A 24,872-nucleotide genomic window follows, 5' to 3' on the forward strand; every position below is an offset into this window, starting at 1 on the left:
ACGGACCGGTGTTTGATAACGTCACGATTTTTTCGACAAAAGCTTATCAAAACAATTCTAGAAAATACAAATCACAATCAAATGTCAGAAGCAACAAATCAAATAATCACCGACTGCACATTGTTTCAGAAGTCGTCTTCGCAAAAATCGTCCACGTTTGAACGACAATCCCATTTCCGCAAAACAGACCAAACACAGTCTTTTCAGCCAATCATGCAATGTGACGTCTTCAAAAGTGTTCGGGAGCCGATCTGAATACCGAATGGACGAGGTGCCGGCTATTATACTATTACTATAGTGGTGCCAAAAAATGAATAATGAATGAAAGTGCAAATAGGTAGTACTTTATTTGGCATAAATATGAATAAATATAATAAATGAAATTATTAAACATGTAAATGCTCATGCATGCATTTTGGATTCCAATACAAGTGCAGTTGTTGAATTATCTGCTAAAATTATGAGGGTTGCAGACTGCTGAACTCTGGACTGGGTCATTTCAATTCAGCTGTACAGTGCTCCTCTCTGGACATTTACACTCAGCTGTGGACAAATAAGCCATCATGGAATATTTTGGAACTTTTATTTATTTATTTGCATCTTCCATTCTCAGTGACGGTCCTGATGAAATGTTTTGTGTGTTTTTACCTGTGGACAAAGCGGGTACCAGTTGAAGTGCTGGAAGTCTTGGTCTTCAAACTGAAAACCATCCAGCGGGATGAGGACCTCACCCAGAAAAACTTTTCTGTGCAGGGACCCCGAATGCCACACAGAGGCCTGCAATCTCTTCAAAGTCAGTAGGTGACGCTCTATGTGAAACTGTGAGGGGAAAAAAAATTACATCATCATGTTGCGTAAATGCCAAAAGTCCCACATAAATGTTTTTTTCTTTTTTTTAACTTTCCTTTTTTTGATTCCCTCATAATAACTCCTTTATTCCTTTTGTTCTCTTGACAACGTTTTCCCTCGTGGGTGAAGCCTTACTTGAAAAAGCTCATTATAAACCGGGTGGACAGTGTTTCTTTTGACCGTCGTCTTGCGTTTGCCACTCTTGGGTGGCATCATGTAGAGTTTGACGTACCTGCACGTGGACATTGTGCAATATTTTACTTTGATTTATTTGGATTCAAAGCAGTCAGCAGACGCATCCTGATTTCTCCTTACGGGTGACACCTCTTCTTCCTGGTGTCTCCGTGGAGTAGGTTCCGGCATGCTCCCACTGTGATCTCCAGACAGGAGGTGTGGGCCTTGTAGGCCAACGCCAGTTCCACGTCCCCACCGGCACTGATGCCCTCAAGGAGGCTGAACTCTGTGCTGATGCTGCTGTAACTGCCCTGAGGGAAAAAAAAACAAAATTCACATTAAGAAAAACCGAAAGATCAAGTGGTGATGAAATATGTTAGCTCGTACGCACTTGCTTTCCTTCCGAGTTTTCCGAACTATTGGAGGTTTCTTCTTCTGCTTCGGTGGAGCAGCCCTCCTGCTCGCTATTTTTGCTTCTCTTGAACAGGTCTGGAAGACTCGGGCCATGGTAGAGCTGATTGGAAAATGCGTATAGTGTTATTAAGTGTAAAGAGTAAATTTACTGGCATTTGGGTGAGGCCATATTTCCTTACTTTGACAGAATTGCTGATGTCAGTGTCAGAGAGGCTCTTCTGAGTGCTGTAGTACAAATGTTGGTTGACGTTTAGCCAGTTGGCTGTCACGTTGTTTTGAGATGAAGACATCTCTGCAAACAACGTGAGCTATCAGAGCACCTCGGTGGTGTCACAGGATTTTGCGCAACACTTTTGCTGTCACACCTGATGTAATTCGGGCTTCGATAAGAGACACATTTTCTTGGCTGAGTTGTATCGTGAGGAAGTGTTACATTTAAAACAGAACTTTCATGAAAATAAGAAAAAATTAAAAAATCAATTCTGATTGATGACTCATTATATTGACTTTTACTCATGACTTACTTCTAAAATTATCGGTGAATGAAAAGAGATCTTCCATTGATTTGGGGAAAACGCTGACCTTGTTGGAATTCTGTTGAGACACAAAAAGTTATGAACAGCGGTTCATATTATTTGCATTCAAACTGAAAAACCTGAGTATGTACTTTACCTCTGATCTGCCCACAAAGTCAAATCCCGAGGAGGCTGGCGGAGTCGGCGGCATGATTGCTATGTGACTTTGCAAAAATATCATAAGTGTTAAATGGATGCACGCACACATGCACACACAAAAAGTAAGTCAAAGATACCTTAGCACATTGAAGGAGTTTAACAATTTCTCCCCAACTGTCTCATATTTGCCTGTGCAGCAGAGATAGCAATTTTCCATTGTGCGTTCGGTAGTTGAGTCATTTGAGTCAAAAAATGCATTCATGAATGGAAACAAACCTGTTGTAGCCGGAATTCTTTTTGATTTTTCCTCTAAAAACCAGTCTCCGGACCGGATCTTGACTTCTCTGCAAAGGCGGAACAAGCAAATCATTGTTCCATCAGTTTGCACTAAATCTGAATCACACCGAATCAACGCAGTCTACCTGTAAGCGTAGCAGACTGTACACTTCCACCCCACTTCCCTCACGCTCACACGACAGCGGCTGCAGATTCGATGGCTGCACCCGCGGCAGACGGCCCCCCTGTTGCAGAACTTTCCCAGTGGCGTCTGGCAGCGGGCGCACGTCCGCTCGCCGTACTCCCTGGATTCGCTCTTTGCGCCTCTTCTTCGAAGTTCCTGCAGCTGCAATTTCATCCTCCTGTATTGACGACCGTCATAAGAATCGTCACAGAAAGGTGAATTTATGATGTCACTCACTTGATCCTGTTGTCTTCCATTGTACGCAACAGTTTATCTCTCCGAAGTACTTGCAAGATGCTCGCCCTCTCCAGATCTTCAAGCAAACTTAAATCCATCTTCAAATGAACGCCTCCACTCCCGATGATGTGTCACTTTCCCTGCTCTACGCCTGTTAGAACTCGTCGTCATCTGGAGCTGAAAGATTCAAGAAGTGGCACATGTAAAGGTTATCTCCTCCGCCGCTCTCCACGTCATAACCAGATAGACTTCTCATCCTGCTACTGTTTTCCATTCCAAACCAATTTTGTAAAAAAAAATTGAGTAAGGCACCTGCAAGTCTTTCCATGGTCTCACTCAGGTCAGTGTCACAATCCATTTTGCCTCATCATCAGCCTCCCTTGAAATCACTTTGACATCTATTGAACCTCTCCTGGCAGCGAGAGCAAGTCTGCGGAGCCAAAGCAAATGTCAAACTTTGCATTATTGATAGCTGGCCAACCTCCTCTCTGCTTCCTAGTTTGGTTTCATTTTTAATGGGAAACCGTCCGAGCAGCCCACATTGACGATAAAGTCAGTGTAATCGGAAATATATGAAGGAGCTGACATGTTTCCTAACACTCAGCTGAGTTTCCTGCAAGCCCCCCTAAAAAGAAGCCACAATAATCACCACAGCCTGAATGTCAGTCAACTCTCACGGTTGTCTTCTAGGGCTTGGTTGCACACATCTGTCAAATGAGGCTTCATCAAACTACCACAAAATGACAAAATCACTCCTCAAATGTATAATCATAGTCATGAAACCAAATTTAAATGGTACAAAGTACAAGTGCTTACCTTCTGGCCCAGCATGGAGATGTCGTTGCTGCCTTCACACATTTCCCTTCCTTTTTTTTCTGATGCAATGTGTGATGAATGCTTCCTGGGTTTGTTTTCCTTCCGCCAATTTCAGTGTCAGAGTCTTACCTCGACACGCAAATGCATTTGATACTGGCCTTTTTTCAAGGTATTGAGCTGTAAAGTATTACAGTATCATGCAAACTAACTAAATGAATAAATGAATAAAAGGATAAATAAATAAATACATAAATAAATAAATAAAATCTGACATTGGTTAAGTCTTCTTTGCCAGTAGTTGGTGTTCCACAAGAACACTTGTAACAGAAATTGGGTAGAAACTTGGCTTCTAGAAAGTAATTTTTTATTATCTAATATCAAGTTCACCTTTGGAACAATCTACAGGACTGAAATCATTTTTGTATTGTTTACTTGAATGTTTTGTTTGTCTGTGGACCAATTGGGTATAATGTGTCTTGTCACCGTGGGATAGTAGGAAATGCAATTTCGATCTCTCTTGACATGTGAAGATATTGACAATAAAGCAGACTTTGACTTTCTGTGATTTTCTTTCTTGAGATGCATTGGGGGGGTGTTCTTCTCAACTGTGGACGCACATTTCAGCAGAATTATTTGGATTCGTTTCAGTCCGTCTTTGGTTCTGGTTTCCAGAAGCAAAATAAAAGTAATTCAATGACACAAGGAACAAGATCTACAACCGGAGTATGGCGTTCAGTATTTACAACAATCATTTTAAATGCCATAATCCCAGATTTTTTAAATGAACGAGGCACCAAGTGAAGCCAGAGCACTTTTTTTTTCCTCATCTGATCTACAGTTAATGGAGTTCAAACACTATGTAAAAAAGTCTTGAGCTGTAGCGTCTCTTCAACGGACAACCTATCGTGGTAAAAACTTAGTCCAGTCAGCAGTTCCACATCACGGACGCGAGCCGCATGCAGCTGGATCCATTCCTCCATCCATCTTAAATCTGAGGAGGTCTACAGATCAACAGGAAGGTGACCAATTTTAGAGGAGGAGCCAGCGAAGCGTCTTAAACACGTATCAGTGGCGTTACTCACCGAGCAGGTGTCGGTGTATTCCGCTCTGTGTGGGAGGATGAAGGACTTGACCATGAGAGGACCATTGCAGTTCCCAGAATCAAAGGTAGAATTCTTACAACTGGTCAGGATCACGAAAAAATGCGTTGGCGTCGTGGCCTCATTTCTAGAGAAATACAAGATCATGTCAATCCAGCACATTATTACACAGCCAATTTGTGATGGACTTACGGCGCAAGGCTCTTGAAGGCGTCAACTTTTCCATCATAATCTTCATCAAATATTGGACCACTCATGACGTTGACTCCATTCATCTGCTTTGAATACTTTGGAAGCATGACACCATGGAAGTACTCCCAAATATCTGATGGAAGACAACATGCACACAAAAATATTATATTTTATGTACAACGCTCATTATGTCGGATCTGACATGCAGGATCCCAAATTAGCCACTTGAAGGCAGCATCTGCAACAGTGAGGCCCCAAATAGTCAAAGTCCTCCTGCAGGAGTGAGTCAATTTTTCATTGTGGTGGGTGGTCCCAAGGAAAACATTTGCCTTCCTAATGTGTTCATCACACAGCAGACATTTCAACAAAAGCATCATGGGTGGAGAAAAAAATACAGCAGAAAAAAAAAAGCAGAAGACTTGAAAGACTAAATTAAAAAGAAAAACAATCCTGATATTACCATTCACATCTAAAAACTGCCATCAGATATGTTTGCAGATACAAATATCTCACTTTTAAATTCAGGGAACATTGGCACCATGTTGCTGGAGATGAGTGAGTCTGCTGCTCCTTGTTTGATATTCAGGTCTTTTGGAAGAAGCAAGAGATGCAAATAATACGTTAGCAATACACACGACAGTGAACAATTTAACAATCGTGCTACAATATTGCTTTGGCGCATGTTAATCATGCCAAGGAAACCTCAAGTGATTGAAGCAGCTTTATTTAGCCAAAAATAGTCCTTTGCCGCCACCACGCAATTTCTCACGGATTTTGCGTCTTGATATACTTTTGGTCTTAATTTGGATGTGAGTGCTAACTGGAGCCAAGCAGGGATTCAATGAGAATGCAAAAAATGCACATTGGATTCCACGCAGGCTTTAGCAAGGTTATTCTCATCTGACAATAAAGTGTCACCACGGTTACTATACAGTTTCTTTTTACACGATAATGCAGTTCTGAAAGATGTCAGCTTCAATTCATGGGATGAAGAGCTGTGACCATCATGCTCACACTCACAGGGGGGGTAGAGCAGGCCCTGGGTGTTGTCATTGGTGCACATCTGGCAGGTGGCTGCTGGTATGCGGATGTCTTTGCGAATACACACCTCGAAATTTGGGTCCAGAGGTATCCCGCTGACCTGAAAAAGCAAATGGGTCAGGAGTCAGGCGGAGTTTCAGGACAGCGGTTCACAGCACCGAGGGCGTTGCCGAAGGTCGCTTGGCTCGACTGTGTGTCATTCAGGGCATTGCACTCTTTCTGTTTGCTCTCCAATTGTTAAATTTATTATATTAACCCACAGTTGTATAAGTGTGGGATTGCACTTTGCTGACCTTTTCCTATCATTTTTCATGCACAACAGTTTAGCAACAACAATGAGCTATTCAAATATGCAAGCCGTGACACTATGACAACAGAATTGCTAGCCAGTATCCCATCAAAATGATTCCAAGAGATTATTTTCGGCTCAAATGACCACACATTTGGCTTTTAAACTGTCAGACAGCAGCTAAACATTACCGCCACTTAATTTGACTCTTGCCCAGACTAGAAAACAACTGTGAGTTGGCTTCCTTCGGACTAAAGAAGCAAACAAGAGGCAACGAGGCTCAAAATATCTCACGGAGTGAGCATCAACTCGACCGACGTACGGTAGCTGAGGATACACAAGAAGGCTTAGTGTCATTACTACGTGGGTGGTTTGTTTAAAATGTCGAAGCTCCCTTTTAGACAGCCTGCAGAGATACTTGTTGAGGAGGGGTTGGGTCACGCTCACTGGGGTTCGAAACAACATTACAAGCTCATACAAAGTAGACATGAAACTGACAAGACCTCTAAAGTCCACTAAAAGGCAGAGGTGACCAAAAATTTTACGAAGCTTTGTTAAGTAACAAAATTGTAGAAACGTTAATTTATAATAGTTAAAAAAAAAAAGCTCATATATTATACGGGCTCATTACTCATAGGAAAACTCTTCAGAATCAGAAGACCAATTTCAAAAAGTCGTTTTGACTGTTTCTTATGTAATATTTTTTTTAGATGGCAAATATTTGGCTGCTAGCCAGAAATATTGCTGTGTCTGGTGTGATGTTTGATATGACTCATTTTTTGACAACAACTAATGTAGTAATTCAAATTTAGTGTGATGCATTTGTATACTGTAAATACTGAACGAATGGGGAAAAAAAAAAAAATCAATTCTCTGCCTGAGATCACCGTTTACACACATTGAGAACCCTAGTTGTGCCAACACCGTCATGGAGATCACTAAGAACATCTTAGGCCAGGAATTCAAAAAGGTCAAGTCAAACCCTTATTGAGTCCTCTTCCAAACCCACATCACTAACTAGCCAAGGCTATGTTTAGGGATGAAAGACTCACCAGTTTTGGGATGTTATACGCCACCCAGAGAGCCATGTGACGGTCTTGGCTGTAGCCTGTGATGTAGTTGGACTGGTGAAGTAGACAAAAAGTCGCATCCGCTTGGACAACACTTGGCACACCGAAGGGATGGTGGAGGCGACGTAACCTAGATTTGACGACTACGATAGAAATGGCAAACCTTAAAACTTGAATTATTTCGATTAGCTTCATAATGTCTTCTGAATGCTATCTGTAGATTCTTTTGTTCTTGAATCGCTTCGACATTGTTCCTTGACACCAATGACTTTTGGTGCTTTTACAGCAAATAGGTGAGTTTTTCAGCATATTACTACAAAATGTTTCAACTACAACAGCCACCTTTATTCACTCACGCACACACACAAATCTTGGGGTTTGGATTACAAAATGCAATGACAAAATAGTTCCTCAAAATGAAAAGAAAAAAAAAAAAGCTAACTGCAGGGGTTGGCTCCCAATCATTTGGAAAAACATTATTATAACATAGCTGTTGCCACAAAGCTGAACTACACCAATAAAATGCCTAAAAATACAACCCATGCTGGCACTCCAAACTATGAATACACTCCATGCGTGCAAACCACACGTATGAGTTCTCCTTTAAACAAAAATAAATACATAAATAAAAAGACACTCACTGGTATTTGGAATCATGCTTTCTGTGTCTTCACCCTGGTAATAAAGTTGAGAAATATTTCACGGCGTAAATGGCATGATAACACCGTTGAGTGGAAGGAAACAAAACTTACGTGGGTTCCTTCTTTGAGTGGGTTGCATGAGCAGTTAAGGTTGACAAGTGGGTAGGGGTCAGCGGCCTCGCAGGGCGTGTCGTGGGAGAGCTGCGCAGGGTGAACGGGAAAGTGGACGGGATCCCAGAGGAGGTGATTGAGACTTCCATGTGTACCGTTGTTCGGAGCGGGAGGGATGCCGAGAAGATCTATAGGGAGGGTTGCGATAATTTCAAATATCTCAACAAAGCTTGAGACAATTTTTATAATTGTGCCACTTACCACACATGAGATTATACAATTCAATGTTCTCAAAGGGAGCCACAACTGTGCCATTTTGAAATCCTGGACCGTAACCAATGAAGATTGCCTGGAAAGAACATACGTCTTCAAATTTGAAGCTCATGCCATTGGTCGTAAATCTAACTAAGGACTATCTTTAGTCTGTGAGGTCCTATTCAAATGGAAATAAAATAACCAGGGGCTTCCAGTTCCAGGAAAGTCAACATAAGGATGTGGAATAAATATTGCGTCCTGAAATTCTATCTGACTGATGTCTTCTCATTTATCAACATCAGTGGCCTTGACTTAAACTTGCTAAATCTCATATGCTTCTTTTAAACAGGATGCAAAGTGACTAACATCCTGCTTTTGTCTCACCTGCATGTTAGTGAAAAGGTTATCGGAGCCATGGAAACCGCCCGAGCAGTACTTGATTTCCTTGCGGTCTCTGCGCACAATGAAATAAAAAAAAAGCATCATTGAAAACAGTCATATATTCATTTTATGTTTAATCAGAATGAATGATGACTTACAGCGCTGTCTGCCAGCCTTCCTTCATGTACAGGTGTCCTCTCTCTATCCTCACATTGTTGGCAAAATGAAAGCGTTTGGGGAGGTTCTCTTTAAGGTACGCCCTCATTGGCTGCGCGGGAGTCCTGCACTTGAAAACAGACACAGAGTAGGCAGGATCAACACATGGTCGGCTCGTTTGACACCGAGCCAAGCTAGCAGATAATCGCTCCATCCACTTATATCAATACAATAAGTCACGTTTGGAATTTTCTGCATACCGACAGGTTCTTCACCAGGCCCTCATAGTCGACTGTGGGAAAAAAACAAAAAGGGGGCAGTGAGGGAAATGTCAGGGGTCCCGTTGGGAGGACGGAAAGTCGGTTGTTAGGAACTCACAGGAAAAGAAGTCGACTGGCAGCCGGATGGGTCTAATACGAGCGGCCGCGCCTTGTACGATCGTGAAGTCGTCTGTGTCGTTCAGGTAGGTTGACACAAATGCTGCTCTTTCACATGTTGCTTCTTCCATGCCTGGAAAAACACGCACATAGTTCTGTTTATAATACATAATCCACAAGTTATGTTTTCATAGTCATTCATTCATTCTGGTTGCTCATCTTGTGAATCCAAGCAAAGCCACGCTTATTCTCAACTCACCGTGATCCGATACGATGATTAGGTTGACGCAGTGAAGCAAGTTCCTGTGCATCAAACCGTCCATTAACATCCCCATAATTCGGTCCACATTCTTCAGGGCCTCAATGACCTGGAGAACAAATTGTTACATTTTATCGATTAATCGACAATAATTGGTTAATAAGAGTAATGGAGAAAAGCGGGTTGTATAATACACTTTAATATTTATATTCATATTTATTAATATTTTAATATTTTATTAATATTTTTTATCCAATTATTCGATTAATCTAATTGATAGAATGTAGTTACAAATAAAAAAATAAATGCTTTAGATAATTCCAAAGCTGCTTGATAGGTTTGAAGTCAAGGCTCCTGCAACATTCCTTTTCCGACTTTACATTTCTGTGACCTGTTAAGACAAAGCTTTACTTGGCTGCTTTCTGGTCCATAGCGATGCCCGGATGAGTCAGGCTCCTCTAGGTACAAAGTGTAAAAGTCAGGTCTAAAGAAAACAAGTAAATAAAAAAGTAAAAAAAAAAATAAATCACATCCAGTCTCACTGAAGATAGCCTGGTGGGATTGTATGTACAGAATAAATAAATAAATAAATACCGTTCTCCTTGTGCTAAATCCAGCCACTCAAAAAGCGTCAACACTCTGGACTCAAAAGTGGTGCTTCTATGCAGAGAAATCAGAACAAGAAAATTTAGTCTGACTCGAGTCAAGTCACATGATCGGTGCCTCATTGTATAAACAGTGCCACTCTTACCTATTATAGATTTTGTAGAAATTTGGAAACTTGCCATGGATAGCCACATCTGAACCGGGCCAGAAGAAAGTTCCTGCTTTCAATTTGTGCCTCATGGCAGTGATCCAGATCTGGAGATCAAAGCAAGGCATACAGATGAGATAAAGACAAATACAAACCAGATTCAGTTGAAGTTGGAAAATTGTGTAAAATGTAAATAAAAACAAAATACAGTGGAGCCTCGGTTTTCGACCACAATCCGTTCCAGAAGGCTGTTCGAGAAGTGAATCGTTCGAATTACGAATCATGTTTTCCCATTACAAATAATGGAAAAACATTTAATCCGTTCCAAGCCAAAAAACGCTTTTTTAAAGCATTTTTTCATCATTTTACACCATAAACTGCATAAATAAGTGTGTAGATAATGTATAAATAAGTAATATAAATAATAAATTGAATTAATAGAGTAGGCGAGGCTGGGGAATGTATTGCCATATCTGTGGCAACTCTCTTGTGTGTTTCATTCTAATAGTAAAAGATATGTTTTTAAATTGTGAGGGGAAAAAAAGCACAACAAAGAGCAAAGGTTTGTTGGTAAGCACAGTTGCCCCTCTCGCAACATCACTACCTTTAAGAGCGTCTTTGTTTTTCAGTATCGAGCTTATTGTCGATTTTGCCATGCAAAACTCCCCCGCCAACTCTGACACGCACACCGGACTCATATTTTGCGATTAATTATTTTTTAAATTCAACCGTTTTGCGCACTCGAGTATTTGTCTCTGGCCCCCTGCCTGGGAGAGGCACTGATGAGAGGTTTAGTAGATTAGTCTCCCTTAATCGATGGATGGCTGGGTTCTGTAAAAAGCAGGGACTGTATTTTATAGATAAGTGGTCATCCTTCTGGGGCCGCCCCGACCTGCTGAGGAAGGACGGCCTTCACCCTAACCGTGAAGGCGCCTTCACTCTTTCTAGGAATATAGATTACTGTTTGAGCCTCACATGACAGGTCACTCTAGAGCAGGCCAGGACACAGGTGATTAGACCACCTGTGAGAATGGGTTTGGAGTCTGTTAAGTTAAAGTTAACTAGCGCTAGGCTAGACTTTCAGCATACACATAGCTCCTCGTGTAGACTAGAGCGCGACAGTTTAAATAGTGCTGCAGTACACATAAACACACTTTCTACTGGGGTAGTAGACAAATCCAATCACTCCGTCCCGACCGGTCTTGCTGATGAAACGGTGCCTGTTTTAGACAACTTCACATGTGTAACAAATATTCATCATCAAATTCCCACGGTCGTTTCATCCCACCGCCCCAATAAACTTTTGAGAGGTGATATTAGGCCTAGAGAACACAATTTTACTCGCATCCCGTTTAAAAATCCTTCGATAGATACGCACCCTGATCAACCGATTACACTTAAATTCGGTTTTATGAATATTAGATCACTTCATACGAAAGCAGTTCTCGTTAATGACCTTATCACGGAACATAATCTAAACGTTTTTGGTCTTTGCGAGACCTGGTTAAAACCTAATTAACTGCTGCCTCTTAACGAGGCCTCGCCTCCAAATTTTGTGAGCTCGCATGTGGCACGTCCTCGAAAAAAGGGTGGGGGTGTCGCCCTCATCTCAAATTCTGAGCTTAGATTTAGGCCTCGCTCAATTCACGTATTTAAAACATTTGAAGTTCTCATTGTGCGATCCACTGCGTTACCGTCATTCTATCTTGTTGTTATTTACCGCCCACCCGGGGCTTACTCTGGCTTCCTGGATGAATTTTCAGAATTTGTGGCTGATCTAGTGACAAATGCAGATAATATAGTTATCATGGGTGATTTCAACATCCACATGAATTCACCGTCAGAACCACTGACTTCGGCATTTCAAACTTTAATCGATACGTTTGGTTTTACGCAAGCTGTACAGGCAGCAACGCATAAGAATGGAAATACCTTAGATCTGGTATTATCCCGGGGACTAGCAACCTCAAATATAGCAGTACTGCCATACACTACTGTTCTGTCAGATCATTTCTTAATAAAATTTGAAATTTTAGTTCCTTGTCAAAGACAAGAGAGCAATCAGAATTATAGCAGCCGTAATTTTAACTCCATGACTGCAACTGCGCTATCTGAGTTACTGTCGCCGGCAACCGCCATGTTTCCCGCATACAGCGGCTCTATTGATAATCTTACAAATGAATTCAATGCGACATTATTAAAAGCCATCGACTCTGTGGCACCGCTACGTCTGAAAACTCGCCGTAGATGGCCAACTCCGTGGTTCACAGATGAAACACGTACGTTTAAACAATTATGTAGAAAGCATGAGCGCAGATGGCGTTTAACCAAACTTGAGGTTTTCCATCAGGCATGGAAGGACAGCCTCCTGAAATATAAAGATGCGCTTATTTTAGCAAAAACTCGTTATTTTTCGCAAGTCATTAACCTTAATAAAAACAATCCTAAATCCCTATTTGATACAGTGGCAAAGCTAACTCTGCGCCAGCCGACCCCCGATAGCTCCTTCCACTCAGCTGACGAGTTTATGAAATTTTTTGCTCAAAAGATTGAGTCCATTAGGGACGAGATCAAGAATACCATTCCAATCGCTCCGCCGGTTACTAGCGCTGGGGATCATGCAATAACCCTCTCAAATTTTAAAAGCGTGTCCCTTGAAATGCTTACAAAATTGGTTAGTACGGCTAAACAAACAACATGTTTACTCGACCCGCTTCCAGCCAAACTACTTAAAGAATTATTTCCAATTTTAGGATCGTCCGTCTTAAATATAATCAATCTGTCTGTTTCCTCTGGGATAGTGCCAACAGCCTTTAAAACCGCTATGATTAAACCGCTACTTAAGCGAGCAAATCTTGACCCGGACTGTCTCAGTAATTATAGGCCAGTTTCAAACCTCCCATTCATAGCAAAACTTCTCGAAAAAGTAGTAGCGCAGCAGCTTATTGATTACATGGTCGCTAATAATCGATATGACTCTGTTCAGTCTGGTTTTAGAGCTAATCATTCTACAGAGACAGCACTTGCTAAAGTGACTAATGATCTCCTCATAGCTATGGATTCAAATACGTCGTCTGTATTGTTACTACTCGATCTTAGTGCTGCCTTTGACACTGTAGACTTCGATATTTTATTAGGGCGTCTTAAAAGTTGTGTTGGTATCTCAGGGTCAGCACTAAGCTGGTTCAATTCCCATCTATCAGACAGGACGCACCGAGTGGTCCATGGCAATACGTCCTCTGAGCTTTATAATGTTACGTGTGGTGTCTCACAGGGATCGGTACTCGGACCGATTTTATTTAATATTTATATGATTCCGCTTGGGGACATAATACGTAAATATAATATTAGCTTTCAATGCTACGCGGATGACACCCAATTATATATGCCGTTATCGATGACAGATCCGCGGGACTGTTGTAATCTCGAGGCGTGCCTTGCGGAGATCAAGCAATGGATGTCTCTCAACTTCCTTCGTCTTAACCCAGATAAAACTGAGATGTTGATAATTGGTCCTACTCGTTATCAACACTTATTTAAGGAAACCACTATAACTATAGATAACCGTACTATCACTCAGAGTGAGACGGTAACTAATCTCGGGGTAATATTTGACCAAACGCTCTCCTTTCAAAAACACATTAAGAATATAACCAGGATTGCGTTTTTTCACCTTCGTAATATTGCTAAGATTCGTCCTATCCTCTCGACCGGGGATGCGGAAACTATTATACATGCGTTCGTCACGTCGCGCCTGGACTACTGTAATGTATTATTCTCTGGTCTTCCTAAGTCCAGTATCAAAAGTCTACAGTTAGTGCAAAATGCCGCTGCGAGGCTGCTCTCACGGTCAAGAAAATTTGATCACATTACCCCAATATTAGCCAAATTACATTGGCTCCCAGTCCATTTAAGATGTGACTTCAAGGTTCTTCTACTAACCTATAAATCACTGCATGGCTTAGCGCCTTCATATCTCGTCGACCTAGTCGTTCCTTATGTTCCGTCTCGTAACCTTCGTTCGCAAAACGCTAGTCTTTTAGTTACACCGAGGGCCAAGAAAATGTCTGCAGGGTCTAGAGCATTCTCTATTCGGGCTCCAGAGCTTTGGAATGCCCTACCAATGGATATTAGAACTACTACCTCAGTAGAAACATTTAAGACACGTTTAAAGACACATTTCTATGAGATGGCCTTTAACTAACTTGTAGTGGCCGATTCGGCCGGAGTTTGTTTTGTTCTCTCTGCCCAGGTGGCTCAAAAGCTGATAGCGGCTAGCTGGATTCTCGGGGACCAATTCAAGATGAAGAAACTGCAGCTCAACCCCCTTGAAGACACTGCCAGGACAGTCGCGGGCACCTCCGACATCCATTTTTTTCATTGATTTTCATATTATGTATTACTTGTGCCCTCTCTGCATCCATTACAACCTGGTGATCCTGAAAGGGGGATCCTTCCATCTGTGGTCCCTTCTCAAGGTTTCTCATTTTCCCCTGGCAGGGTTTTTTTGAGTTTTTCCTTGCCCTTTTGGGAGCTTAAGATCAGGGGATGCTTTGAGAATAATTGTCAATTTTGGCTATGTGAAGCCCTTTGAGACTGTTTGTGATTTAGGGCTATACAAATAAACTTGACTTGACTTGACTTGACACTACTTTCCTCTTTTCGCCATGATCAGCTTTACTGCTCCGACTTGCTTCCTTTGGGGGCATGATTAGAGTTGATGCAATCCTCAGAGTAACGAGAATGTAATAACGAACGGAGTCAGTTGGCATGCGGGTCCTCTCGGCTCATCTCGCGAGGTTCGACAACCGAAATTTTGTCCAACATCCAAAGCAAAAAAAATCTCGAATTTTTTGTTCGAATACCGATTTGTTCGAGAATTGGGACGTTCGAAAACCGAGGCTTCACTGTACAACGACTTGAAAATCCTTCTCAACCCATATTCAATTGAATACACTACAAAGACAACATATTTGATGTTCAGACTGATAAACTTAATTGTTTTTTGCCAAATAATAATTAACTTAGAATATCATGGCTGCAACACGTCCAGTAGAAGTTGGGAAAGGTGGCAAAAAATACTGAGAAAGCTGAGAAAAGCTCATCAAACACCTATTTGGAACATCCCACATGTGATCAGGCTAATTGGGAACAGGCGGGTACCATGATTGGTTATAAAAGGAGCCTCCCCAAACATGCTCAGTCATTCACAAGCAAGGATGGGGCAAGGTTCACCACTTAGTCCACAACTGCATGAGAAAATAGTTGAACAGTTTAAGAACAACATTTCTCAAAGCGAAATTGCAAGGAATTTAGGGGTTTCAACATCTACGGTCCATAATATTATTAAAGGGTTCAGAGAATCTGGTGAAATCACTGCACGTAAGCGCCATGGCCAGAAACCAAGACTGAATGACCGTGACCTTCGATCCCTCAGACGGCACTGCCTTAAAAACTGAGTGTGTAAAGGATGTTACCAAATGGGCTCAGGAAAAGTTCAGAAAACCACTGTCAGTAAATACAGTTCGTCACTACATCAGTAAGTGAGGGTTAAAACTCTACAATGCAAAGCAAAAGCCATTTATGGACAACATCCAGAAACGCCGCCGGGTTCTCTGGGCCCGAGCTCATGTAAAATGGACTGATGCACAATGGAAAAGTGTTTTGTGGTCTGATGAGTCCACTTTTCAAATTGTTTTGGGAAACACTGGATGTTGTGTCCTCTGGACCAAAGAGGAAGCGGACTATCCGGATTGTTATCAACGCAAAGTTCAAAAGCCAGCATCTGTGATGGTATGGGGGTGCATTAGTTCCCATGGCTTGGGTGACTAACATTTCTGTGAAGGCAACATAAATGCTGAAAAGTACATACAGATTTTGGAGCAGCATATGCTGCCATCCAAGCGATGTCTTTTTCATGGACGCTGTTGCTTATTTCAGCAAGATAATGCCAAGCCACATTCTGCACGTGTTACAACAACGTGGCTTCGAAGTAAAAGAGTCCAGGTTCTCCCCTGGCCCGTTTGCAGTCCAGACCTGTCTCACATTGAAAATGTGTGGCGCATTATGAAGTGTAAAATACGACAGGGAAGACCCTGGACTGTTGAACAACTGAAGCGGTTCATTAAACAAGAATGGTAAAGAATTCCACATGAGAAGCTAAGAAAATTAGTCTCTTCTCTTCCAAAACGTTTGAGTGTTATTAAATGTAGATTAGATGTAAGTAAGTGGTAAACATGCCATTTCCCAACTTCTACTGCACGTGTTGCAGCCATGAAATTCCAAGTTAATTATTATTTGAAAAATTAAATAAAGTTTATGAGTTTGAGCATTAAATATGTTGTCTTTGTAGTGTATTCAATTGAAAGGATTTTCAAATCATTGTATTTTGTTTTTATTTACATTTTACACAATTTCCCAAATTCAACCGAACCCGGTGTCAAAACATGATGGCTGCACACTTTTACTTACTGGCTCTCCTTGGTACCATTTAGAGTTGTATTTCTCCTCAGTTTTCAAGCTGAAGAATGCATTCTGGTTTACGTCAAACATTTTGTTGTCAACTATCCCGTGGGACTCTGGGTAAAGGCCCTGTAGCAAAGAAATAATAGTTGCAGAAACATTCTTATTTATTGAAATAAATAAGAAAATAAATACAAGTAAATATATTGTTACAATACACACAAGACTTTTATTAACCTTTTTTGAAGTGTAAACGTGTCTGGCGCCTCTCTGCTCTTGCCTGCTGGCCGACTGACGTGCCACAGCACGCCTGCCACCTGATTCTCGTTTGCCTGACCCGCTGTGTTACAAGATGCATGCACGACGCGAGCTCGCTGACCGGCTCGTCATTTTAAAGTGTAAACGTGCAACGACTCCATTCTGCTCTTGCCGTGCTGACCGGCTGTCGTGCCCCCGCTGCCCAGCGCGAGGGCACCCGCACAAGACTTTTATAATTTCATGACGGGCAAACAGGACGATCCAATCTGGAGTGACAAGCAGACACGCAGTTCTACTCAGTTTGGCGATCGAGCGGCGACGTGATAGTATGTGTGTAATGAAGTGCAAGTCTGAGGTGCTGCTGATATGATGACGCAGACAGAGCGAATAAAGTGCGGGAGTCTGAGATAAAGTGTAGTTAGAACTGCTAAGCCAATCAGCTGCAAGGACACAGATCAACATGTTCCCATTGGCCATTAGTGTCATATGGTCAGACAAAGCCCTGCGCTCCAAGTGACGCCGCAAAAAGCCGCGACCATCAGGGAGGGGAGTCGCTGATGGTGTAGGGGTGCACTTGCCTGTCCTGTTGCCTGGCTTGTGTGCTTCATTGCATATGATGCTGCGAATGTGTGTGTGACTTATAAAAAAAAAAAAAAAATCCGCGATGCACCGAATCTATCCGCAATATTTGTTTAAAAAAAAAAATCTGCGATGGAGTGAGGCCGCGATAGGTGAACCGCGAAGTAGCGAGGGATTACTGTACTTCACTTGCAAAATGGACAGTCTGAATAGGAACCGCACCAAAGGAAAAAAATTAAGTCCGTTTTTGGTCCGGACTAAACAAGTGGACTAAAGGACTTTTCTGGTCTGAACACAGCCTAAGTATCTAATACTGTACAAATTTGATTCCATAATGCATTCATTATTGCAGCACTGAAATCAAATGACTCCAGATAAGGAAATGCAGAACTCAAGTGACATTTAAACTTTTTTTTATCACGGGACACATCATAGTTACGGTTGCCATCATGCAGGCGGTTAGAACAGTGACTAAAAAGAATATGAATAAAAGAGATGAGCTGCGGCAAATACTCACAGTGACAATTGAGTAGTGGTTTGGGAATGTCTTTGTCGGATACACTGGCCTCATATGTGACGTGGTTGTACCCAAAGCTCCTGCAACACAGCATTTAACCTCATCAAGACATTTCCAGAACCACAAGATGCCACAGAAATGCAAGTTTGGGCCACTTACGTAACTTGCTGATGACAGGCAGGTGGTCGCCGTGATCTTTTAAATACTTGGCCCGGAAACCGTCCAAGGACACCAGGATGAGGGGCGGCCTGGTGAAACTGAGCAAGAGGCAGCAAGACTGATAAGAATTTCAACATGAAAAGATTTTCCGTGAGGTTCGGTCAAATTCCTGTGGAATTACAGCTCAATGTTGCCTCGTTGATGGGCTGAGTATAAAACCATAAGACAGAATGCGACTTTCCGTTGCATATTAAATTATGTGAACACTATATGAACTAAACTTCCATTTGCGTCCATTTGAGGTTGATTTTCAAGATTTGCTAACACACTTCTAGCCAACAAAGTGAGAAAAGCACATCTGGCGCAAGAAAGTGACAACAGGCTGTTTTGCATAATCTTGCTTCAAGATGTGAAACACACAGATACACAACATAAGGAAGACAAAAACCAACAACCTCAAATTCGTTTTTTCCATGTTGGAATGAGCCCTGAGTCATTTGACCAAGTTTCCACAGAGACAGTAATTTTTTTCAAAACTGACAAAAAAAACTTCCAAAATTGAAGGTCACTTTTTCAGAAGACGGAACATCCAGGCAGCGACTAACAATTCTCTTTTGTTTTCCGGAGCCACAAGCTGAGAACAGTCTGCTGACAACAATGGTCGCAACTCACTCGCCATACATGTGGGTGTCACCAGTCAATGGTTATTATTATTTACAGAACAACAACAACATGACTAAACTACCGTAATTTTCGGACTATAAGTTGCGTTTTTTTTTTCATAGTTTGGGTAGGGGGGTGACTTATAATGAGGAGCGACTTATAAGTGAAACCGCGATAAACGAACCGTGATGTAGGAAGGGATTACTGTAATTTGAATTTCAAGTGACGTCAGCAGCGCGGCGCGGCGGTTGTTTACAAAAAGGACAAAGATTGATCACGGGATGACAAAGATGACGAAGCCCCCCCCCCCCCCCCCCACGTACGACCGGCATCATTAGCGGCTTTGTTTCTAAGTGACACGGAGGACGAAGAGTTTGAAGGATTTAAGGATTTGGAGTGACACAGAAGGTTTGAAAAACTATTATGGCTTTTACGCACGCCTGGTCCTACTCTATGGAGCTCTCTTTCACCTCCGTGGATAGAAGTCAGGAGCCAGCGCTCGGCCGGGTGGCTGTCCGGGGACGGTGGATGGGGCTCGGTCATGGCTTTTACGCATGCCCGGTCCTATTCTATGGATCTCTCTTCCACCTCCGTGGCTGGAAGTCCAAGCTGCCACACGCCCGGAAGTTTGTTTTGTTAAATAAAGAGCCGTTTACCAAACCCAAGTCTTTCCTTGTACTTTGTTAACGCGACAATATAGTTATATACTAGATCTGTGGAATAATGACCCATTGTTGACAAAGGACGATCGATGGATTTAATGAATTGGAGTGACACAGATGGTTTTATAAACGTGTTATTTATGTAATAGTTTTTTTTAATAACTCTGAATGTTACGTCAGGCCCGTTCTCAGCTCTTCGTTTGTGTTTATGTCACGTTAGCATACCTATCGTTTAGCATGTTGTTGCTCGTTCATGTCTGTTCTTGGTGTTGGATTTTGTCGAATAAATTTCCCCCCAAAATGAGACTTATACTCCGGAGCGACTTATATATGTTTTTTTTCACGTTATTGTGCATTTTATGGCTAATGCGACCTATACTCCGGAGCGACTTTTAGTCCGAAAATTACGGTACTTTAGATAAGAATAAGGAGTCTGGTGTGATCTAAGAGCAACAAGCTCAAATTGGAATACAGTAGTGCCTTGTGATACAAGTTTAGTTTGTTCTGTGACTATAAACATAACTCAAAACAATAAATACTCTAAGGTATTTAAATATTTTTTTCCCATTGAAATGAATGGAAATGCCAGAAAAACAGTTGGTGTTATGATTAATTCAGCAGCTCCTTCTGGTGCCATGCAGACATTATATTGTCTTTCTACCTGTGTTGCTGCACCTTTGTGTGAACTTCAACTGTGAGTAGCATTAAACAGCTTGAGGCCTGTTTTTTTTATTTTATTTTTTTATTTTGGTTGAAAAACTGCCTGCCGAACTATGACTTGTTGTGAAGTGAGTTGAATTTACTGCCAACATATCTGGAGAAACTTGTGAGGTCACTTGTATCTCAAGGCAACAATGTGTTATATAAATTGATGGATATATATTAAATAACAAAATCAAAGTGCTACCTTGGTGGACACTGTGGCTGCTCACTGCCCACAGGGACGTCCATCTGCAGCCAGTTCACACCATTGTCTGGGGAAAAGAAGGGTCACACTAAATTCCAGCAAATTGATGCAATGTCTAAGAACTCAATATTAACTGTAAACGTAAAGAGTTGTAAATCAATACCAAATCTATTCAGTTGACCTTTTATGGCATTTTTATCTTATCTATTGATTTGTTGTTATTAAACAGGAAAACTCCTTAAGTAGAAAACCGTTATCATTACTGCCAACAAGTATTAAAATATTGCGCAACCACTCCTGGGCTGATTTCTATCAGTTTTTTTTTGTTTTTGTTTTTTTACTAACCTTTGCTTGATAGCTCTACCTCCTTTGCTCAGATATCAATGAGCATGTTTTATCAGAGTTGGACAAGATCCAAGAAAGATGCACTGTTGCCAAAATATGAGTGTATGTGGTGAAGTCAAATTTGTTCCATATGCTTTCCACGCAACACTAAATGTGGAAATATAGAGTCAGTAAATACATACGGCTCGGGTGGTGCCACAAGTGTTTGCCCCACCCAGCCAGGACGACGACAGCTGCAAACAGCTGAGCTCAGTGAGGCTCGCGTGGACATGTGTCAGGAGATTTGGATCGGAGCCTTTTAGACAACATTTCTTCTCGAACCAAAACATGGCAAAACTACCACAATCTAATTTGGAAACGTTTACGACACACTGCCACAAAGTGACAAATGTCTGAACTGTCTGCTGTGGTAATGTGACCCTCCCTTTTGTGGTGCACAGCGGGTTTTGTTAAACACGGGGACTTTCTAGGAGAAAGACAAAACCCCAAAGGGTCCGTCCCATTTCTAATTTGATTAAACCTATCGCATGCTTCAGAATCCTGACATTGATTGTAACACATGCAAGAGGTAATTTTTCGAAACACACTCAAAAAAGAGGTCACAGGTGTGGTATAAAGTGGAAATTATCTTGAGTTTTGACCAATGTACAAACCTACCGTCAACGGGACGTTGGTATGCCAATATCAGCGCAAGGAGGAGGATGAGTAAGCAGACAAAGACAACCTACAAGAGAAAAAAAAACACCTTGAATTCAGACACAAAATGGGGATTAGTTGAATTTTGGGCCCTATTAACATAGACCACCTTATTTACTCAAGATTTGTCTTCACTGAGTATTTAATGTCCTCATCGAAGCCAACATTTAAGAAAATAATAGCCATCAGTTATTTAATTTAGAGTATCTAATCAATGCCCTCTTTTCCCACAAACGATTTTCACTTTTGGTCTCTTGTAATCTTCCATAGATGGCTGGCTGCAAGCGGGGGTGGGGCTTTATAATTAGAGGGGATTTTCACAGATCAGTTTATAGAGTCAGGGAGGGTCCTCAAGGTTTGTCACCGCTGCACTGCACACCACATCAGGCCTGCCGAGGTTCTTGTGGAGGAAAGCTAGTTGGAAAGAACAAATAGAAACATCGGCCATCTAGTCATTTTTGTTTATTTTTCCAGTTATTGCATCAATTAATTTAGACTACTTGCGTAATTTTTGTCAGTTCCAAAATCATGTTGAGTCCAACATAATCACATTTAGTGTTCAGTTGATGGTCTTTGAGAATAAATCAGCCACTAGAGAACTATTTTGAGCTAGCTGGAATTCCGTGATAGGTATGAAAATATGCTGTGGTCACGCTGTCTGCCTGCGTGTTGCAAGTTTTACAGCTGTATAGTGTATAATGAAGAGCGTGAGGTGGCTCCTCGGGAATGCCCTTTAGCCCTCTTTGTCTGTCAAAGTAAACAGGCTGCCTACACTTTGGACCACATTTTTCAGGTCGTCTGGGCATTTGGTGGGATTAAATTGACAAAGTGGGCAGTTGGAAAGACACAGAAGTGATCTAAAGAAACAATATGATCTTATTTTAGTTTGAAAGTCATTGCATTGCTATGAAAAGGACAAGTGAGACATTTTGAAGTCAACATACTGAGCTCCTCCTACGTACCACTCTGAAGTAAAAACAAATAGTCAACATGCAGTTATAGTATGACATGTTTGTACAAGCTAGCGGAACAGAGAAGAAAAAAATGATTTCTTACAACCTTTATGTTAGCCTACTTTTGACAAGAGTCTTCAAAAATTTTTTTTTGCAAGCTCAGTGCAGTTTAACAAGGACCAGTGTGAGAATTACTAACAGATGCATGGTGGCTGTTACGTACGTACTCGAGGAAGGAGCACATTGAAGTCTGAAGTTTGCCCACATATGTCTCTCATTAAAACTGTTCGGTGCCATTCTGTTGCATTTAGCTTGGGAAACATTGCAAATGTGAAGAAAATGTAGAATGCACAATTTAACATACTATTTGAATTACATTGGCAGATTGTATACAGTCAAAGCCAGCAATGTAGAGTGGCTCTTTAAAACATAAACAAGACTGTGTTTACAATACCAACAGTTTATCCAAAACCTTGCTTGCCTTCCAGATTTAGCCTGCCCACAAATATTTACGAGTTAGCTTCATTCCAGTAAGAGTAAACAAATGCTGCTATGCTGGGGGGGCACTCCTGTCTGCTCAGTTCTGTCTCTTGGCATCAGGGTGAAAACATTTGGTTTCCATGTTCACACACTCACGCACAGTTTAAACCATGGTGACAAACGTTTGTTTTTGCAGCCATAATGATGATATTTTGCAAGCTGTAGTCTTTTTCATTTAAATTTACCATGTTGCACATTTGGAAGACTTTTGGATGTTTTTTAGACATGGCACTAGAAATCACAATCGCTACAAATAACCCAAGCCAACAAACCCTTCAAAAAATCTCCTTAACAAGGTCTTGGATGGGGAATATCTATTACGTCATTAAAATTAACGCTCCTGGTTCACCCTCCTCCATTATGCTGCTGTCCTAATATGACCCAAGACCTCAGTGTATCAATATCTCAACCACAATTGACTTTAAACTCTTTGAAAAAGTGAATAATGAGCACAGATATTCCAATTTTAAATGTACAGTGGTGCGTAGAAGTAAATTTTCAAAGAAGGCAGTGCAAAAAGGGATGCCCCAGTGCGCGTGTAGAGAGCAAAACATACCCCACAGATAATCTTACAACGCCTGCTTTTCCTCTGCGGCGTCTGCCTGTGACTTTCCGGTTCCGTCGTGACAAACGTGGACGCTGTCTGGTCCTCTCCCTGCTTGAACGCTCCTTCCATGGCGCTCGGCTGTTCAACACACAGGCGCGCTCCAAAACGAGTGGCAAACAGACTACCAGTGTGTGTCCAAAAAGGATGTTTAAAAAAAAGTCAGTGCGGATGTGGCCCTGCGTGTGAGCCTAGCGCCGCCTTATAATTGTTTTGACGAATGCAAACTTTTTCAAAGTTGAGGGGAGACGCGCAACGTGGGAAGTTCCACTATTTGCACGGTGGAAAAGAAAAGCGTGTTGTCACGCATAAAGTCGCCTTAATTTGGAGTTTCAAACCCGTGCATTTCTTTGCTCGCACGAGCAGCTGACATGAACTAAAGGATATCTGAGGCTCGGTCGTCCTCTTGCGGTTATACGGGAGTACTGCGACCCGTTGATTCCAGATGTAATTCCAAGGTCAAATCTCGTTTTAATGTTGCATTACATTACACACATACCTTTGTGGAAAAGGTAATTTGGTCAAGGCGTGATAAAATATTTTTATCTAATGGTCAATGAAAATGCTATTCGTTTTTATGACAAACATCACAGTAACACCAGGCCGAATTATGTATTTGTATATAATTTGTACGTTTCTTCATCCTACCTGGAATAAAACTACTCACAAGATGACAGTGTTACCTCGTTAAGCATGACACTACATTAATTTTCTACTCCATCCGAGTTTCCGCAATAATAAAAGCTCGGTGAGAACACATTACAGTGATGTCAACAGCTGATACGTTTCACTCAAGTTCCCTTCACAGCCAATCGCGTCACATGATAACGCGATAATGTACTGGAATTCCTGATATTTGACCACGGCCTTTTTGACTTAATACCCTGGGTCATCTGCTTTGTTGTTGTCATAATGTGTGCTTGCGCGCGTGTGTGTGTGTGTGTGTGTGTGTGTGTGTGTGTGTGTGTGCGTGCGCGCGCGTTGGGGAGACCCACCACTGTTTGGCGCGTTCATAAGCAGAGTGTACTACAGAGTGTTCCCCTCACAGCTGTCAACTAGCCTAGCCAAGCAACATATGACATGTGGATGCTACACATACGCCACTTACTGTTCTTGTGTCGTGCTCTTCCCACAAAATTTTTGCCTCTTCTGCTTCATTTTATCAACATCTGAGAAAAACAAATTATGAAAGCTTGAGTCATTAAAGATGATTAGTCTGCTTAAAGAATTCATCAGCTGACAGTCAGCTCCCCTGCATCCCCATGAGGTTCAGTGTA

At 41.7% G+C, this 24,872-nt stretch overlaps 2 protein-coding genes and 1 long non-coding RNA gene across 4 annotated transcripts; 1 reads left to right on the plus strand and 2 right to left on the minus strand.

Moving 5' to 3' along the window:
• Positions 1-225: 225 nt before the first annotated feature.
• On the plus strand, positions 226-4,208 carry LOC148382035 (uncharacterized). Its single transcript, XR_015854500.1, has 3 exons — positions 226-271; positions 661-793; positions 2,841-4,208. It is a non-coding gene; the product is annotated as an uncharacterized LOC148382035 (long non-coding RNA).
• On the minus strand, positions 323-3,857 carry sytl3 (synaptotagmin-like 3). The gene is made up of 13 exons (XM_088362688.1): positions 3,121-3,857; positions 2,809-2,985; positions 2,534-2,749; positions 2,388-2,455; positions 2,249-2,300; positions 2,110-2,176; positions 1,962-2,031; positions 1,617-1,729; positions 1,415-1,537; positions 1,165-1,334; positions 985-1,081; positions 649-819; positions 323-543 (listed from the first exon to the last, which is right to left on the minus strand). The coding sequence occupies exons 2-13, from the start codon at positions 2,904-2,906 to the stop codon at positions 505-507; spliced, it is 1,284 nt and encodes a 427-aa protein (XP_088218814.1). The 5' UTR covers positions 2,907-2,985; positions 3,121-3,857; the 3' UTR covers positions 323-504.
• Positions 3,972-23,918, minus strand: enpp1 (ectonucleotide pyrophosphatase/phosphodiesterase 1). 2 transcript variants are annotated; one of them, XM_088362681.1, is made up of 23 exons: positions 23,548-23,915; positions 21,460-21,526; positions 20,458-20,524; positions 18,226-18,323; positions 18,067-18,146; positions 16,722-16,841; positions 10,248-10,357; positions 10,091-10,156; positions 9,908-9,980; positions 9,497-9,605; positions 9,239-9,370; positions 9,121-9,152; positions 8,863-8,990; positions 8,708-8,777; positions 8,330-8,417; positions 8,069-8,256; positions 7,958-7,991; positions 7,299-7,459; positions 5,937-6,057; positions 5,430-5,504; positions 4,917-5,049; positions 4,707-4,851; positions 3,972-4,625 (listed from the first exon to the last, which is right to left on the minus strand). In XM_088362681.1, the coding sequence occupies exons 1-23, from the start codon at positions 23,665-23,667 to the stop codon at positions 4,473-4,475; spliced, it is 2,370 nt and encodes a 789-aa protein (XP_088218807.1). In that variant the 5' UTR covers positions 23,668-23,915; the 3' UTR covers positions 3,972-4,472. The 2 variants fall into 2 exon arrangements, with proteins under 2 accessions (XP_088218807.1, XP_088218808.1); XM_088362682.1 differs by lacking the exon at positions 5,430-5,504 and having other exon boundaries at positions 23,548-23,918.
• Between the last annotated feature and the right edge of the window lie 954 nt (positions 23,919-24,872).

Source organism: Syngnathus floridae, chromosome 19 (genome assembly GCF_059516105.1).
Source record: "Syngnathus floridae isolate MCC-2025c chromosome 19, RoL_Sflo_1.0, whole genome shotgun sequence".
Classification (NCBI taxonomy): Eukaryota; Metazoa; Chordata; class Actinopteri; order Syngnathiformes; family Syngnathidae; genus Syngnathus; species Syngnathus floridae.

Coding starts and splice junctions, on each gene's coding strand:
- enpp1 (XM_088362681.1), bottom strand. CDS start 23,667: ATGGAAGGAGCGTTCAAGCAGGGAGAGGACCAGACAGCGTCCACGTTT. Junction 16,842..18,066: donor ACCACTACTCAATTGTCACT/GTGAGTATTTGC, acceptor TCTTTGCTACAG/GGCCTTTACCCAGAGTCCCA. Junction 5,505..5,936: donor GGGCCTGCTCTACCCCCCCT/GTGAGTGTGAGC, acceptor TTCTTCCAAAAG/ACCTGAATATCAAACAAGGA.
- sytl3 (XM_088362688.1), bottom strand. CDS start 2,906: ATGGATTTAAGTTTGCTTGAAGATCTGGAGAGGGCGAGCATCTTGCAA. Junction 1,730..1,961: donor ATTCACCGATAATTTTAGAA/GTAAGTCATGAG, acceptor CGTTGTTTGCAG/AGATGTCTTCATCTCAAAAC. Junction 544..648: donor GGTACCCGCTTTGTCCACAG/GTAAAAACACAC, acceptor ATTTGTCCACAG/CTGAGTGTAAATGTCCAGAG.